General features: G+C 31.3%; 1 protein-coding gene across 1 annotated transcript; it reads right to left on the reverse strand.

Annotated features, from left to right (window-relative positions):
* Nucleotides 1-2281: 2281 nt before the first annotated feature.
* On the reverse strand, nt 2282-15933 carry LOC115884619 (homeobox protein cut-like 1; the record flags this gene model as incomplete). Its single annotated transcript, XM_030903257.1, has 4 exons — nt 15888-15933; nt 7995-8295; nt 2575-3012; nt 2282-2518 (listed from the first exon to the last, which is right to left on the reverse strand). Coding segments are annotated over exons 1-4 (997 nt in total), but the record flags the coding sequence as incomplete, so codon positions are not given.
* Between the last annotated feature and the right edge of the window lie 3142 nt (nt 15934-19075).

Here is a 19075-nt window from a genome sequence, read left to right on the forward strand (position 1 = left end):
ATTGTCTTGCAACACGAACGCCGATCGTTTTTGTCAATTATTGTTTTGAAAGATTTACTTGATTGTGTTTGAAACAAAAAATCTTGGAAATACTTTCCTGTAGGAAAAGACCTATTACTATAAAGGGTTGTTCACCACATGCGACACGGTGTATTGTAGCTAAACGATTAGATTTTTACAAATTTTAAGTTTTGGGTTCGTTGAAGGACTATTAGAGCTACAATTTGAAAATATTTTTACAACATACAGAGTGTCCCAAATAAATAAAAAATATCAAAGTTGTATTTTTTTAAATGGATCACCTTGCACATTATTACATTTTTAGTTTCTACGATTAAAATAAAGGTAAATTTGGTTAAGGTTTACCGCATTTTAATCTTGCCGTTTTTGAAATTTTTACGTTTTTGTGAAAAAGCCCATTTGTTTACAAAAATAAAACTATTTAAATCTTTGTAAAAGAGTATACCAATTAAATAACACCATTATTTCCACCTAAAAATTAATTAACTACATACTTAATTGTTTTAGTTAATAAATTATTCTAAAAATAATAGTAGATTTCAATCAGAAATCAATGTTATAATAAGTTATGAAAATGAACATCTCTTTTGTTATAAATAAGCATTCGTCAAAAAATGAAATAAAATTTATAAGGGGTTACTTTTTATCACGCTGTCTAATACACATACAAAATTCAGTTTTTTAGTATTTGGAGCAATTATTTTTAATCAACGCAAACAGTCAATTAGTTTGAATACTTGGATCATATTAATTGGTCCCCTTTAACAAATATTTAAACAGTTCTTTTATTTTTTAATAAAATTAGCGAATTATATATCGACAATATTAGTATCTATACTCTTTGAAAATTTGTTACATCTTTAAAAATAATCTAAAATGTCAATATTCCATGGGTAATTGGCATTGATAAATGAGGTCTAAATTATAAGAAAATGCATTTTCTACGAAAACTTGAAGAGATAGATAAAAAATGGTTACAATTTGATAGACAATTAAATTGTGCATTTGATTTTTGTAAAATATACAGGGCGTTCCATTAAAAAATACAACTTTGATATATATTGTTTATTATTTGGGACACTCTGTATATTTTAAAAATATTTTTAGATTGTAGCTCTAATAATCCTTCAACGAACCTAAAATTTACAATTTGTAAAAATTTAATCGTTTAGCTGCATACTCCGTGTCGTATGTCGCGAACAACCCTGTATACTATATATTCTATAGAAAAGAGGTATATTTCATCGGTCAGGGAGTTCAAAGTAATCAAAGGAGAATAATTATTTATTTTATGCCATCAACATCCGCAATAAAAGTGATTTTACCTAAAAATAATAAACAATTTTTTTTTAAATACTTAATAATGTAAAAATTGATCTCTAAAAATCGGAACTCGTTTCGAAGGTATAACAATGATGAGATATAAATTATAAGCTGGCGTTGCTGCGGAGTTTTTGCGTTATAAAATTGATTATAGGTAATACGGGCGATGATTTTTAAAGTCAATTATAAGCTCGTTAGGATGCGATTGCCGAGTTTACGAGAATTTAATTGTGGTCTCGGGCATTCCGATACATCAACAATAAAAAAAATCGACACATGAGGTAAAAAGTTATGCCGCACAAAAGTTATAAAATATTTCTTAGCTTTAAGGACATAAATTGTCACTTTTACAGGTATATCTCAATAGGTAATTCGCTTGTTATTAAGGTTCACTGATGTCTTTGTCTTGAAATTAGTTATTTTTGTATTTAACAATATACCTAACTAAATTTGATTTTTTTTAAATATGTTTACAGGGTGCTACAAATTCGGGGTACGAGCATGGGTATATCGGTAACTGTAATAGATATGAATATGGTCAACAATATTGATCAGCGCTATTCTATTCTTTTAATAAATAAAGTGATATAAAATGTACCATTTTTCGTTTTTATTTTACATATCGGAATATAGGGACAGAACTCAGAAGTGACACAATTTTTATTTTTTGGCGACTTTAAGAATTTGGTAGAAATGTAGCAGCAGGGGGTCCACCGAAACCAGTAAAATTTTGAAAGTGGTCCACGAGAAAAATAAGTTTGGGAACTACTGCTCTACATGTTCGAAAGGGTTACCACCCTCCCTATTGCACAAATTTATTTTTCGTTCAATTTTATTTAAAGCTCTTTGAACTTTCTTCTTATACTTCCGAATGCATTTTGTATCTACTATTTCACTTTTATAAATGACGCCAAGTAATGAGAAAAACAAATCTTACCTTTTTTTGGTATAAGACTCTTAAGCAGCATGATAGCGTTTTCATCACAGGCCCACGCATGCATTTTTCTATAACTGTCCCGTCCTTTTTCAGTCAATTTGTCCCACGGTTTGGGTTTGGACAGTAGTTCGGATACAGTACCTTGGGACAACCCGAGGATGTATTTGGCAAACAGTCTTTGGCCTATGTTATGAATTGAAAGTAGCTCGCGAACACGTCGGGCTATGTTCAGAGTGTCTGCAATCAAAATAAAAGAGTTATATATATTCATAAATAAAACAATGGTTACTGACCTAAATTTTGAGAAGCATATTTGTCCATGTTATATCTCAGCATCTCTTGCAGCCTAGCCTCCATAGGATCCCCTTTGGGAATCAAACTTTCCCCCAACCGTCCTACCATAGATCCAGGTGCCATCCCCAAATCTTCTGCAAACTTAAACGGTGATCGATGCTCATCAAACCTATACGGACTCTTGAGCGTATCCTCCGATCGCAGGAAGTTATTCACAAAAGTCGTCGCGACCAAGGGAATGTTGTTATTGCTAACATGGTGATTGTTGTTGTCCTCGTGAGGACTTTTCGGGTTCCCGTTAACAACTACCAAATTTTCGTGAGGACTCTGGTACCCTGTACTGTCCATCGGTTGAGGTGTTGAAGTCGTACTGCTTTTCTCCGTTGCATTGTTGGTCTCCGACAAGGACGTACTGCCTTTGATCACCAAGGAACCATCTGTAGAAGATAAAGACGATTTTATTTTGATGGTAGGTTTCGATGTTTTTCGCCAGGAGGAGACGATTTCCTCGCCTAGGAGGCTTCGAAGTTGCGATCTACGTTTTGGAAGGGGTGGAAGGTTCGAAGGAGGTGTAGAGGGGGAGTATAGGGGTTGGAGTTGAGCTGGATGATCCGCCACCCCTGGAAGAAGGATAATGAAAGTTAGTAGAAGGAATGGTTATGTTGTGGTTCAAAAAAAGATACAGATACAGATACAAATAGTGATGAGCAAATGCAAGACCGGACTGAGACTCGCTCTTCGTCTTGCAGTCTAATAGTAGTCTTGGTCTTGGATTTTTACTAAAGGCACTTTCTACATAGAAAAATTTGAAATAAATAGTATTTTGAGTAATTTAAAGCAAATTAAACTTTTTGAAGAAAAAAGCAATATTTCTCCGATGAAAATTTTTATTTTTTAATATACAGGGTTGTCTGAATGTTAATATGGAATCTTCGGAAATATATTGAACTTACGGCAGTATTTGGTTGAAAATTGGTGTCTGGGAGTTTTTTGACACGAGAAATTTGATTTCGATGTCAATATGACTCCTACTTGTCGGAGCCGCTACCTACATATTTTCAAGTGGTTTGAAGAGTAATAACGTTTCGTCTGTACCTGTATAAAACTACCGTGTAAAAAATATACATTTCCGCAGTTTTTTTACATAAAAAAGTTTCTTGGTGAATATTGCTACCGAGTAATTGTTCTTGAGATATTTGGAATCGAAATAATTAATATGTCATCATTAACAAAACTTGAACGTGTTGACTGGATAGTTATTAATATGAAATAATGATAGAATGATAGTTATAAATTTGAAATGTTTTTGTGCCATTGATTCAACAGTAACTGTTTTATCTATTTTTTTTTCTAGAAAAATTAATGATTAGCTTAAAAAAATAAAAAGTTCCCAAAGTCAACATCATGTTTATTTTTTATCAATAATGACATGCATTTTACGGACAAAAATTACGGAAATGTATATCAGTAGTTTTATACAGGTATAGATGAAAAATTATAACTCTTCAAACCAGTTAAAAATCATGTAGGTGGCGCAAGTAGGAGTGATATTTACATCGAAATATTTACGTTAGTTCAGAAATTATTTGGAAAAAATCGAAATCGAAAAAAATGTATCTCTAAAACATCTTTTTTACATATTTTTATCTTCCGAAGGTTCCCGAATACTATTGGGACCACCCTGTATATAACAAATCGACACAAAGATTAATTAAGCAATAAAAAAATAAGTAAGACATTCAGTTATACGTTAATATACCGAGCATTCGTTAAAATGGGAGCAAATTTCCAATTCCAACATAGAAACTGTTTCCCACGGATGACGAAATTATTGTCCGAAGAACAATTGTTCTAGTCGTTGGTTCATGTAAGCAAAAGAAAATATAAGCAGCATGTCTCACAAAATTACAGTAATAGAAATAATAAAACGCTTATTGCCCAACCCAGCGCGTCACGTTCTCCATTGAAAAAATTTGTAAATCAGAACAAAAACTAAATGTGGAGGTCATCCTGTTTGACCTGAACTGGTTTCTATTGATTTTTGTTTTGTGCGTGACCTGTGCGCCTTGAGCTATGTTTTTTTAAATGGTTCCAAGAAAAGAAAAGTATTAACATATATTCTTCCTCAATAATTGAGGAAGAATTGTCTTCTAGAAAGAAAAACTTTATTATTATTGACATATTGAGAAAATGCATTCTTCATAAAAAGGTGTTCCTTGTTCTAAAATGGTTAATCCCGTTTGTACTTTCCCAAATTTCCATACCGTTTTAGAGAAACATATAGCTATACTGTGCGAACAAACACTAGAGGCGCTGCTAGTCATTAAAAAGTTAACAAATATTCATTTGTTTGTTTTTTAAATATGTCAATATTTTAATTTCGCGTGTGATTTTGGCAATTTTTTCATTAATTACTCGTGTATTAATTGTACTTATTTTACTAATTACATTTTATTTTAATTATTCATATTTAATAATTGCAATGGCTCGGGTATTGATATAAACATTTTTTTTTATTGTAACAAAATAGGTATATTAAAATTAAATTAGATGTTATACAGGGTGGTCCGAACTGTATTCCGGAAACTTCGGCAGCATATTCTGCAGATAAAAATAAGTAAAAAAGTTCGTATAAATGTATGTCCTAAAATGCTTAGTTTCGGAGATACAGGGTGTAGAAGTGTCATTTTTATTTCGATTTTTTCCAAATAATTTATGAAGTAACGTCAAACATTTGGCTGAAAATTGGTGTCTGGGGAGTCTTTTGACATGAGAAATTTGGATTTTGATGTCAATATGACTCCTACTAGTAGAGGGCGCCACCTACATATTTTTTAACTAGTTTGAAGAGTAATAACTTTTCTTCCGTACCTGTATAAAACTACTGATTTAAAAAAATACATTTACGACGTATTTTACGTGAAAAAGGTCTCTTGGTAAAAATCGCTACTAGTGATGGTTTTCAAGATATTTGATATAGAAATTAAAAAAAAAATATTATTTTTTACTTATTTTTATCTGCAGAATATGCTGCCGAAGTTTCCGGAATACAGTTCGGACCATCCTGTATAATGTAATTTTAATATACCTATTTCGTTATAATTAAAATAATATTTCTGTAATATTCCAAAAAAAAAATAAATTAAATATAGGGAGCGATATTTCATGAATTTAGTGCGCGAAGAAACTCAAGGGAGCGCTCCTTTTACTTTCATTTCATGACATACACCCTGTATATGTTTTTGATTGCGAGTAATTTATTTCTAGAACATTCTATTAAGCCGTTATTCCAGTTATTTCATTCTAGCGAGTGGTTAATTAAATTCCCAAAAACTAGAATAAGCCTAAGCCCACTAACGCGTATTCGTTATTCATGAGGCTAAAACAATTACATTGTTTATTTATTTGGTTCTAATTAGAGAAATATATATAAGCTCTCTATAAATTAAGAGCAGTGAGCCGTAAAGAACGGAAACTATTAGTCAAAATCATGTGAAGAGATTGGAAGTTAGATAACGTATAGGTTGAAAAAAATTAAAATTACAAATTTAGTGTATTAGCAGGTATTTTTGATATTTCCGGAGCCATAGATGCGTGACTGGCTGTTGCGAGTGAGAGGTCAAAAAACGTTTCGTCCTTAATAAACCCTCATCATCATATACTAAAACGTTTTTATATATATTTAGCTATTTATCGACCTATTCAATAATATACAGGATGTAGAAGTTTAATTTTTATTTCGATTTTGTCCAAATAATTTATGAAGTAACGTCATTATTTGGATGAAAATTGGCGTCTAGAAGTATACTGACATGATAAATTTGATTTTGATGTCAATATGACTCCTACTTGTAGAGGGCGCCACCCACATATTTTTTAACTGGTTTGAAGAGTAATAACTTTTTGTCCGTACCTGTATAAAACTATGCATTAAAAAAATATACATTTACGACGTTTTTTACGTAAAAAAGGTCTCTTGGTAAAAATCGCTACGAGTAATGGTTCTCGAGATATTTGGAATCGAAATTATCAAGACCTGTCATTATTGACATAAGTTTAAAATGTTGACTAAATAGTTATTAGACTCAGACTGAAATCATTAATATGAAATGTTTTCGTGCCAAAAATTAAACAGAAACTGTTTTATCTTCATTTTTTTGCAGATAAATTTATGATTAATTTGAAAAAATAAAAAGTTCACAAATTTATTATTTCAGTCAAATAACTAACTACTCAGCATTTTAGGATATACATTTATACAAACTTTTTTACTTATTTTTATCTGATACGAATATAACTTCTCATACAGGATGTTTCAGAAAACATGTACAATTTCTCGTGGGGAGATTCCTCACGTAAACTAAGATTTATTTTTCATACCAACATATTTAGGTCCGATTTTGCTTTGTTTTGTAGCTACAAGGGGTTATTATTTATCTTATTTTTTTTTTCGATTTATCATAATTTTCTTTTAAGTGCTTTTAGTGATTCGAATGAAATTTTGACGGTTAAAGGTACTATAAGTGCTACATATTTTAATGATAAAATAGTATCGATAGATTTATCAGGGACGTGCATATGGTTTATCACTGGAATATTAAAAAAAAAACATGTACGCCACTGACTTTTCTTCTGATAGCAAAATTTTTTAGACCGTTTTACGTTTAATGCTAATTAAAAGTTGTATCTTGCTAATTTGTCGATTTCGATCTCCTTCATAAGATAAACGCAATTTTATTACCTAATCACAATTAATACAATTAAATTAAAAATAAAATTAACAAATTATTTATTTTATCTAATTTATTATTAAATATTACTACTATTAGTCCAACCTACAGCAAATTCAAATAAAAAATAATGGAATTTAAGATAATTACAAAAGACCTCATTTTAAAATGTTTAAACATCCTGTAATTTTCAAACTATGCATTTCCATAACCATGATTATAGGAACTTCTTTTCATATTTTTTGATGAGAAATCAGTGAGTACTTTTTAAAACTTTCGCAAGTTAAAGATATTATTTTTTTTAAAGATTGCTATTACACTTGGATCAAAGCAAATTAATAAAATTGCGTTTATCTTGTCCAGGAGCCCGAAATCGACAAAATATCAAGATACAACTTTTAATTGGCATTAAACGGCCTATGAAATTCTATCTCTATTCTGATTCTGATTCAGCATTCACTCAGCAAAGTAGAAAATCATTTTATTATAACTTATGCTTAGCTGAGAATGTTCATTCTATATTTTTAATAAATGTTTACTCTAGGGCTTTATGTTTTAATCATATAACGATTTACTTTAACTATAGCTGTAATTTTTGTGACTGCTTACCCATTTACTACGAGCTCATAAATCAGAATAAGGAATAAGGAAGGATAGTTAAAAAATAAAACAATCATTATTAATCGTACCTTCACTATCTCCTGCCTGATTCTTCTCCTTCAACTCCTGCCCTTGTAATTTGGTGTTTTCCAGAAACAATTCGATACTTTTGCAGTCTGGATTGTTAGCCAGATCCGACTTTAATATCGTCATCTGTCTCTTAAGGTCATCGTAGTCCTTCTGTGAGTCTAGCCTGTTTTCTAGTCGTGCAATTTGTTGTCGTTTCTGATCGAGCTGTTCTTCTAGTCTCGTTATTTGTGATATAGACGATTCTTGGATTTTGTTAATGCAGCCTTGCAATCTTTGGACTTCTTCTAGTAATTGGTTAATCTGAAACAACGAATTAGAATACTGTAATTAAAATGTAATGAACTTTGAGCATATTTTTATAAAAAAATTATGACAGTAACTTATACACTAAAAAAAATATAGTAATTTTACAAAAAAAATATTATAATTATTTGCTCTCTATCTTGATTTTAGCAATTTTTTAATGTAAACATAATTGTACTATGATCTCTCTGACACCAACATATCTCTAAGTATTATTTATTTTTTCGGACTGTGTTTCGGGGGACAAATTTAATAGAGCTGCGACGTAGAGGACTCTATTCACCCATAGTCTCTAAGTTGGTAAGTTAACAGTGTTGATTAGATACCTTTTTATTGCATGCGTTTAAATAAATGCCTTTATTGTCAAAAAATTTTACAATTTGCAGACAAAGGTAAAGTAAACAAATAAAAGAGAATACAAAACAAGTACACAAATTACATTGTCAGTCTTATTGTTTAAAATAAACATTTATAAATGTTTACCATGTCAAAGAATAAAAAAAAATAAGATTCAAAACTATTTAGTAAGTTTATAGTAAATACAGTAATAGCAAGTATTAGACCAATGTTTACAAGATCAAATTCGATTATCAAAATATAAGTCATTTACGGCATAGAAAGCCTTGTCTAGTAAATAAGATTTCAATGCTTTGCGAAATGAAGAAAATGATGTTATGGATTTGATTTCAAATGGCAGGTGATTGTGCATTTTTTTTCGAGTTGTATAATATTGAACTTTTAACTAACTCTGTGCGTGGGGTAGGTAGATAAATATCTTGCTTCCTGAGTGGATAAGTGTGAGATGGCCTTTCTTGAGAAGCTGATACATGCTTCCGTATTAGGCAAACGGATTCAAATATAAATAAGGAAGGAAGAGTTATATTTTTAATTTTTTAAAAAAGTCCTGGCAATCAGTTCGGCTGTTTAGTCCCAGTGAATATCGAAGATCTTCTTCTATGTGGAGCTTGAAAATGCGGTCAAATTGAGTCGCACAACACTTACCCCAGAATGGAAGGGCATATCTGAGGTGCGACTCAAAAAGTGCATAATAAACAGTTCTAGCCATTGACAAGTTAAGCTCCTTAGAAACAGATCTTAATGCAAAACAGGCAGAGCTTAATTTTTTCGACAAAGCGTCGATATGCATGTCCCATTTCAGATAATTGTCTACAACAAGCCCTAAGAATTTTACAGATTTTACGACGTCAAAGGTGGTGTTGTTAAGTACAAAAGCCTGCAGCGAGTGTTTGTACGACAAAGCTTTAGTTTTTTTGTGAATTTACAAAAGTAATTGTAAGAGACTATTCAAAAGTAGTTTTGTAAATTCACTAATAATAAAATGCTTTTATTTCTTATAAATATATATATATATATATATATATATATATATATATATATATATATATATATATATATATATATATATATATATATAGTAATAGTACAAGAATGTTGTGAAGTATCTTCGTATTTTATTATATTGTTTTCCATCTGTCTTATTTTTTCTGATCTAAGAAGGAAACCCATTATTGCGAAATAAACTAAATAACATAAGTCACAGAGGCTACTAATGGATATTAGGGGGTAACTAAAGCCCCCAATCCATTAAAACGGGAAAAAAACGCACGGGATCAACGTTTGGGAATGAAATATTCGAAACAATAATTCAAAATCAAACCGCGAGCAAGGGGGTTCGTTTTTTGCGTCTTACAGCCGGGCCAATCAAATCGATGCCTTTAGTTCTGCTTTCGCCAGGATCATCATTTAAACCTAATGGCAGCAGTATTAAAATTGCTTATTCAAAAATCGTCTCCCTGTTCAATATACACTCACCGGCAACGAAAAACGGGCACCTTAAAATTTTGATGTATTATAAAGATTAATATATTTTGTTCTAGCCTAGTGAGCCGATTTTGATGATTTTTTAAACATTATGTAGCTAAATTATTTGACTTTTAGTATCGCTTTCTAAATTAAAAATGAAATAATTGAAATCACTAATTTATTCCACTAATCGCGAGGTTCTGAATGAAGCTTAGTTCTAGAAAATTAAAAGGCGTTTCTATGGTAATATAGTTTCGATTTCATTCTTTGATAGATGGTTATTATTAATTTTAATTAAATTCATATTTTTTGTTGTTAAAGTATCACATTTTTCGAAAATTATTATCGCCCTTTCCCTAGCATTGAACGAAATAAATTTTGTGTTTCTTAAAGATTTTAAAACAGCAAAAATTATGACGTTAATTAAAATTCTATCAATAACAGTCTATCAAAGAATGAAAACGAAATTATAATGCCATAGAAACGCGTTTTGATTATTAAGACTTTCTAAAAAATTCAACCATATTTTCATGTTTTCTTTTATTTTCTCTAAAACGCTATGGAAATTTGGGAAAGTATAAACGGGATTAACCATTTTAAAACAAGCAAACATTTTTATGAAGAATGCATTTTTCTCAAAATATCAATAGAGACAATCCGGGGACATACTATATGTAAAATTATATGGGGAATGTCATCGGTCACGTCATTTCCAAGCCAACTGGACGCCTTTTTTCTATCATATCGAACTACAGAATTTCTGCAAGCATATACCCATTTTTCTCCATCAAAACAATAGGCAAAACCGCATTTATAATTCCATCGCCCTATACGTTGATACAACCACCCAATATCCCCCAATTAAATCAATGCCCACCTCTTTCCATTCCTCCCCCCCAGTCTTCCGATATAGGGTTAAAGGGGGGAAGTTTACTAATGTCTTTATTTTCAGTATCGGTAATTGGATCGATTTCTTCCAGGTTTCAGTACACTGTCTCGATGGTGGTGGTTCGCGATGAAATGGGGGTTGCGTGGTCGAAGAGGGGGGTCGGAGGAAGGAAGGGAAGCTGAAGCGAATTAAAGGAAATTTGATTGTTCTAGGGGGGGATATCTCGGCGAATTTACAGATATTGATTGGAGTTTGGCGTGATGAAGCTCACAAAATTAATATTTGAAATTCGCTTTGTATCTATAGCAGATATGGCTGGATATTTTCGATATAAATTATCATCGGTGGGATCTCTTTTGTTCGCGAACGGGAATTAAGGGAAATAAGTGGGGACGATTCGTGTGCTAATGACGTATTGTAGAATATTTTATTTAAATTTGTACGATTTATCTTTTTTATTCTTTAAGTTTCCTTTTGTAGGTCTAAGATTTTAATTTGCCGCCATTGTTGTATCGACGGCATATCTTTTTTTATATGTTGGTCGACATGTTATATATATACATGTCGTCTACGTTTATATAATTTTCTTAAATGTCAAGTTCTGATCTTCTTAAAACTTTTATGATTTTATTGTGTTATTTCTTTGGATACCTAACATACTGTATTTTGCGGTAGTTTCTGTTGTTAATTATACAGGGTGCTCGGAATTGTATTCCGGATACTTCGGCAGCATATTCTGCAATAAAAATAAGCAAAAAAGTTCGTATAAATGTATGTCTTAAAATGCTTAGTTTCTGAGATACAGGGTGTGTAGAAGTTTCATTTTTATTTAATTTTTTTAAATAATTTCTCAAGCAACGGCAATATTTTGATGAAAAATTGGTGTCTGGGGGTTTTTTTTGACACGGGAAATTTGATTTTGATGTCAATATGACTTCTATTTGTAGGGGGGCGCCACCTACATGTGTTTTAACTATTTTGAAGAGTAATAACTTTTCGTCCCGTACCTATATAAAGCTACTGAATTTGGGCTGACCAAAAAAAACTTTTTTAAATTAATCATAATTTTTCAAAAAAAATGATGATAAAAACACTTTTTGTTGAACTTTTGACACAAATACATTTCAAATTTATGATTTCAGTCTAATAACTATTTAGTCAACAGGTTTAATTTATGTCAATGATGATAATTTCTCGATTTTAAATATCTCGAGAACCATGACTCGTAGCGTTTTTACCAAGAAACCTTTTTACGTAAAAACGTCGCAAATGTATATTTTTTTTCTCAATAGTTTTATACAGGTACGGACGAAAAGTTATTATTCTTCAATCCAGAAGTTAAAAATATGTAGGTGACGCCTTTTTCATGTAGGAGTCATATTAACATTAAAGTCCCAAATTTCTCATATCAAAAACTCCCAGACACTAATTTTCATCTATATATTGACGTTTCTTCAGAAATTATTTGGAAGAAATCGAAATAAAATGAAACTTCTACACCCTGTATTTCCTAAACCTAAGCATTTTAGGACATACATTTATACGAACTTTTTTACTTATTTTTATAATACAGTCGGACCACCCTGTATAATTGAAAGATTTTATTTTATTTCTCTTGGCTGTTCTGATGTCTGATTGTCTCCTAGTTTTGTAGACACGAAGCTGCACGGAATAACTTTTTTGGTTGCTTTGGTTTCAACCTTTTGCTTCGTGATTCTTTAGTCTTTTTATCGTAATTTATGGATAGAAAGTTACAGAAAGAAAGAAAAGAAAGAACAAAAAAAGGAAAAAAAAAAAAAAAAATAAAAAAAGAAAAAATAAAAAGAACAAAAAATGAAAGAAAAAGCAGAAAGCTAGAGATGCTAGAAAAATAGCATGACGCGCGGACCAAGACTGGTCTCGCTCATCACTAATCAAACTGCAAAAATATCAACATAAAATAGCTATATTGAAGGTTCTTTTGAATAACTATTTATTGTATTACCTATTTCCAAAATCTTTCATAAAAATATTACTTAGTAAAATGAGAGAGAGGTGATCCCATCGCTATACTCAAATCTTGTTGATTCTTTTTAGACTTTCCTTCACAATTGGTTGATATTCTCCACGCGTCTCATATTTTTTTTCAACGTATTCGACAATGATCTAACTAGCACAAGCAATTACTACAATTTTATACATTTATGTCCGAGCAGCAGCAATAAAACCGAAATCCTTGATCTAAATTAATAAAATTAAAACAATAGATTTTTATGTTTCATTGTAGAAAACGCTCGGTCGAATGGATGGATATTCATAAAATTAAAATTTTTCGAATTTACATACCTCCCGAACAAATAAAACGAACAAACAGTAAAGAATTCGTAATCGTTACGTTTTGGAGATGAAGAGATTACGTTGCCTTAATTGTTTATTGTTCTAGATTCGAAAATATATATCTGCGCAATAATTTATTATGTTAATTATTTGAAGGAGGCGGGGCTAAGCGAAGAGGGGAATATAGAGGGGGGTTTAAACTGTTTTATACCGGGTGCGTCTAAAAAGTGGCTCATAATATTTTTATTTTTTCAGATAAAAATCGAGATTCTGTATGTTAGTATATAGCACAAATTAGGATTGATTGACGTATTCAGTTGTTTTCGGCCACATTCTGTTTCACCGGTTTCACCCGACAAACGACGCGCGACGCGACATGATACGAGGTTTTTATATACCGGGTTCGTCTCAAAGGTGGCTCACCCCCGATGGGTGTCTCACTATTGGAATTACATGTCCATTTTCTTGGCAGTCGCTGGCAGTCAAAAACGAGATTTGGTTAGTTAGTATATGACATAAAATAGGATTGATTGACGTATTAATTGTTTTCGGTCACTTCCTGTTTCACCGGAAATGACTACAACTTTTGATTTTTAAATAGCACCCTCAATATTTTATTCGATAGAAAATGGCACTCTGAATGGAATGACATATCATATGTCAATTTTTGACATTTACTGGTTGACATTTTTTTTGACATATATTTAGAGACATATCATAATGTCAGCTTTTGACATTTTCTGGTTGACGTTTTATGGTTTATTTTACATTCCAACATCCATTCATAACGACAATTTGACTCGAAATACTACACGAAAGTGTGTGGTGCCAAATTACTCGTAAAAAATGCTTTTTTCACATATGCTAATAATTTTTTCAAATATGCTAAATAATGCTTATTTTTTTACTTTATTCAATAGAAAATGACACTCTGAATAGAATGACATATCATATGTCAACTTTTGACATTTTCTCATATCGTTTATTTGAAATTGTAACATGCACATACGTTTTTGTAACAATTTTGTACAATTGTAACATGCACACGTTTATTTGAAATTGTAACATGTTCATACCGACAATTTGACTCGAAATACCAAGTGAGTGGTACCAAAAATTCGTAATAAAATGCTTTTTCTAAATATGCTAATGAGCCACCTTCATTCCATTTGAAAAAATTGAGATATGATTAAAAATACGATTTGGGCATCTTTTAATCGGCCAGAGGACAAGACACGAAAAACATTAGACGATCAAAACTATTTTTACAAGGCTCCTTGATTAAAAACTAGTGTTTTTAACACAGCCATGGATTGAAATTTAAAATACAATTTTGTTTTAAGCGGCAACGTCAAAAGCTGACATATGATATGTCATTCTGTTCAGAGTGTAATTTTCTATCGAATAAAGTAAAAAATACCGAAGGTGCCATTTAAAAATCCGAAGTTGTAGTCATTTCCGGTAAAACAGGAAGTGACCGAAAAAAATTGAATACGTTAATCAATCCTAATTTATGTCATATACTAACATACCAAATCTCGTTTTTTTATCTGAAAAAATAAAAAAGTTACAGGGGGTGAGGCACTTTTGAGACGTACCCGGTATATGTAAGATGTTTTATAGTTGACAGTGGAAAATATACACTGATTTTATTAGTAAATATTCTACACTTATTCATCTGTAACTGTTTTAATAATTATTCACGAACATTTATCAGCAGTTAAATACGTGGTATACTGACGCTTCTAGGAACTATGGAAAACAAGAAATAGTCAGGCAGCATTAAGAGCGATGAACTCAACCATCATTTCAAAGTTGGTCAATGAATGACTAGAGAAGCTGAGCAAATTAGACAAAGAAAATCCTAAAAAAGTCCTACTAGAAGATAGAAGGTGATGAAAAATCAAAGGATCTAGCTAGAAAGACAACATTCCACTAACTGGATCAGAACCGTACTACCTCCCAGCTGGAAATCAACTTAAAGCAGAACCTTCATGGAATGGGAATACTCCAACCGTCTAAGAGTCTCGGAGAAATTTATCAGGACTTATCTACAACCGAGAGAAAAATTAAAGCTTTTCTTTGATTTAAGTAAAATCTTCGGATTGTCTCGGTGTTTTTAACAGGACCCTGCCTCCTCAGTGAATCTCTAAGTAGATTGAAGCTAAGAAAGAACGGTAAATGCACTAGATTCACCAACTGGAAAATGGGGAAACACCAAAACACCTGTATCACAGAGTGCCGAGACGACAACCATTCGACAACAACTTTGGCACATTGATATCCGAGACGGAGAACTAACCTCTAAAACCGTCTCAGATAGAGGCTTTTGTCAAAGCCCTGAGACTGTATGATAATTATAACTCAAGAAAGGGGACACAACAGATCTAACTCCCCCCACTCCCATATAATCTACAAACCTACAAATCTACAATAGCCTTTAGATAAGTCTTATATGTGTATAGGATCTATAATATTTTAGTTTATATTTCGCAGTATAAGTATTATTTAAAAATTGATGTTTATATCGAAATACTTAGTATAAAACTACTTTACTCACTTGGTTTCTATGGTCGGCCATTTTGTCGTGCGCGGATCGAGGCAAATATATAGAACGTATCCCGTTAAACAATATTCAGATGACTGAGCTCTGATAAGCGATAATTATTAATATTAAAACAAATCTCTATCTCAGGTAAAAGATATTGTCGATAAATTTAATAAGACTTAATACATATATTGTAATGCAAACAAAATCCACGATAAATGGCTGATAATGTAAAAATATCATGGCGAATGGTAAACAGTGTTTACGAGAGATAAAATTACCGTTAACTGTTTTCAGTTATATTCTATCCAACATTATTTACTAAGTCTGATTAATACTGTCGTCAAACATTGAAATATTACAGTTTGTAAAAGGAAAATGCCCAGCATTTTTAATGATTTATCTCTATGGTGAGTCGATAGTATTTCCCAGGCCTTTTGTGTTTGTCCCCTTTATATTTCTGCATCTCAACGTCCTGCAGCATGCTGCACCAACTTTAATATATTATGCTCTAATTGAGCCGATTTTGATAGTTTTTTAAGCAATATGTAGCTACAGTACTGACATTTAGTATTTCTTTCTAAATTAAGTTTCCACACTCTGTGGTGCCAGGAAAAGCAAATATTTGGTGAGACACCCTGTAGAATGATAGAGTCAGGAAAGAATTTTAAAATCATTTTTATCATTAAATTGTCTTTTCTCGATAGTTTGTTTTGGTTCCTTCATAGATTTATTTTTTGTTGGAGATGTTCGCGTTTGAAGAAGACATTAACATTTTTCCGTAATTTTGCATTAAAATTGTCAAATGTAAGGTACGGAAATGTTGGTGTCTTCACTTGAGACGCCCGAACAAAAACGGAAATTATCAGAAAGATCTATAGATATTAGGGGTGTTCAAAACTATGGGGTTACACCAATAACAACATTTTGTGTTCCCTCGTATAATTGACCGATGGGAACTTTCATTTTTAATTTAGAAATAGATGCTAAAATGTCAAATAATTTAGCTACAAATTGCCAGATCATCAAAATCTGTCCACTGGAACACAATATACCGGGTGCATCTCAAAAGTGGCTTACCCCCTATATCTTTTTTATTTTTTCAGATAAAACTACAAGATTTGGTAGTATATGACATAAATTAGGATTGATTGACGTATTCATCTGTTTTCAGTCACTTCCTGTTTTACCGGAAATGACTACAAATATGGATTTTTAAATGGCACTCGGTATTTTTTTACTATATTCGATAGAAAATGACGCTCTGAATAGAATGACGTATCATATGTCAACTTTGACATTTTCGCATATGGTTTATTTTAAATTATACCATGCGGTTCATAACGACAATTTGACTCGAAATACCAAAAAAAAACTAAAAAAAAAAAATATTCGTAAAAATACTTTTTCCAAATAACTAATGAGCCACCCTCGTTCCATTTGAAATTGAGATATAGATTAAAAATACGTTTGGGAATTTTGGTCGACCAGGACAAGACACTAAAACATTAGACGATCAAATCTATTTTCCAAGGTTCCATGGAGATTAAAGTTAGTGTTTTTACACATATGGCACTCTAGATTAAAAAATTTAAAAAAAAAATATGTCAAAAGTTGACTATGGTATGTCATTCGATTCAGAATGTCATTTCTATCGAATAAAGTAAAAAATACCGTGGGTGCCATTTAAAAATCAAAAGTTGTATTATTTCAGGTGAAACAGGGAAATGACCGAGAAACAATTGAATACGTCAATCAATCTAATTTATGTCATATACTAACATGCAAATTTCGTTTTTTATCTGAAAAAATAAAAAAGAGATTATAAGTGAGCCACTTTCGAGCACCACAGTATAACTTTAAAATACATCAACATTTTAAGGTGCCCGTTTTATATTGTCTTCCTCAGGCCCAGGACAGGATTAAAAAATAAATCAACACATCTTTTTCCTATGTTTATATATTTTAAGTTTTTTTTTTTTTTTTATTTTTTACAAAAAAATAACTATTTTATTTTGTAGATTTATTTTCCAGTGTCTAAAAGAACCCAGACTTTTTTCATAATATAATAATATACAGTATTTACAAGAATTTACATTTACAAAAATAAATCAAAACCAACTAAGAATGTATTTACAATTTTAATATCTATGTAGAATGTTTAAAATTAGGTTTTATTACAAATATTGAGTTAAACGAGTTGGTATTTAAAGCAAAGTAAGTGTTGGTACATAAAGCGCGCATTTATCTTGATATCGTAAATCATCAAATATTGAAAAATTTTATCAAAGAGATAAGACAGAAACGAGTAATGCGCACGCTAGATAAAACATGGCGCCTGCCGAGTAATGCCCTTATTGGTTTATTGGCGTATATATCTCGCATTGCGTAAATAAGGTGGCTTTACATTTATTGCCTGACGTTTGAAATCATTTTGTAAGACACAAACAAACATATTTTACTGATAATGATATCTGCCTTTCCACACCTCTTGATATTAACACGACCAATCACATCGATTTATCGTTTTGTAGATTTCTTACTAGCGAATCTGGTCACGTTTCAATAAAATTGAATTTTTATTTATCTAATAATTATAAACAGAAGTTTCACGTCTGATGCGGTAGGTATATATTTATACTTGGTTTTATTGTGTATACCAGTGATTTACAGTTGGGGTTGGAACCTTTGTTTGACAACAACAGAAAAATAAAACACTTATTTACGAGCTAATTGACAAAATACACCAAAACTTTACTTATCATCAAAACAGTTTTGGGGCTTTGACAAAACCAATATCTGAGACAGTTTTACAGTTTCTTTTCTCCGTCTTCGATATCAGTCGTACCAAAGTTTTTGGCGACTATCCACCATCTTTATTGACAAAACATTAACCGAAATACAAATCCCACAAATCATAGACAGAATACACACAATGATAACAATACACGGGTATATACAACAATTGTTCTCATAAATATCTGGAATAATTCAAAATGTCAAGGAAAAACTCTCTTAAGTCAAAGAAACTTGTTCTCTTGAAAAATTCAGAAAATTTCTGCGAGTCCTATTTTAATTCCAATAAGTGCAAGTTACTGTTTTAAGATAATAGCAAAAATACGCTAGGGAGTACTTCATTCAAGAAACATGATCATTTTTTCAATAGCTAAATACTCTTTTGATGAGAAAATAATAACTTG

This window comes from Sitophilus oryzae, unplaced genomic scaffold (genome assembly GCF_002938485.1).
Source record: "Sitophilus oryzae breed Bouriz unplaced genomic scaffold, Soryzae_2.0 scaffold_305_pilon_pilon, whole genome shotgun sequence".
In the NCBI taxonomy this organism is placed as follows: domain Eukaryota; kingdom Metazoa; phylum Arthropoda; class Insecta; order Coleoptera; family Curculionidae; genus Sitophilus; species Sitophilus oryzae.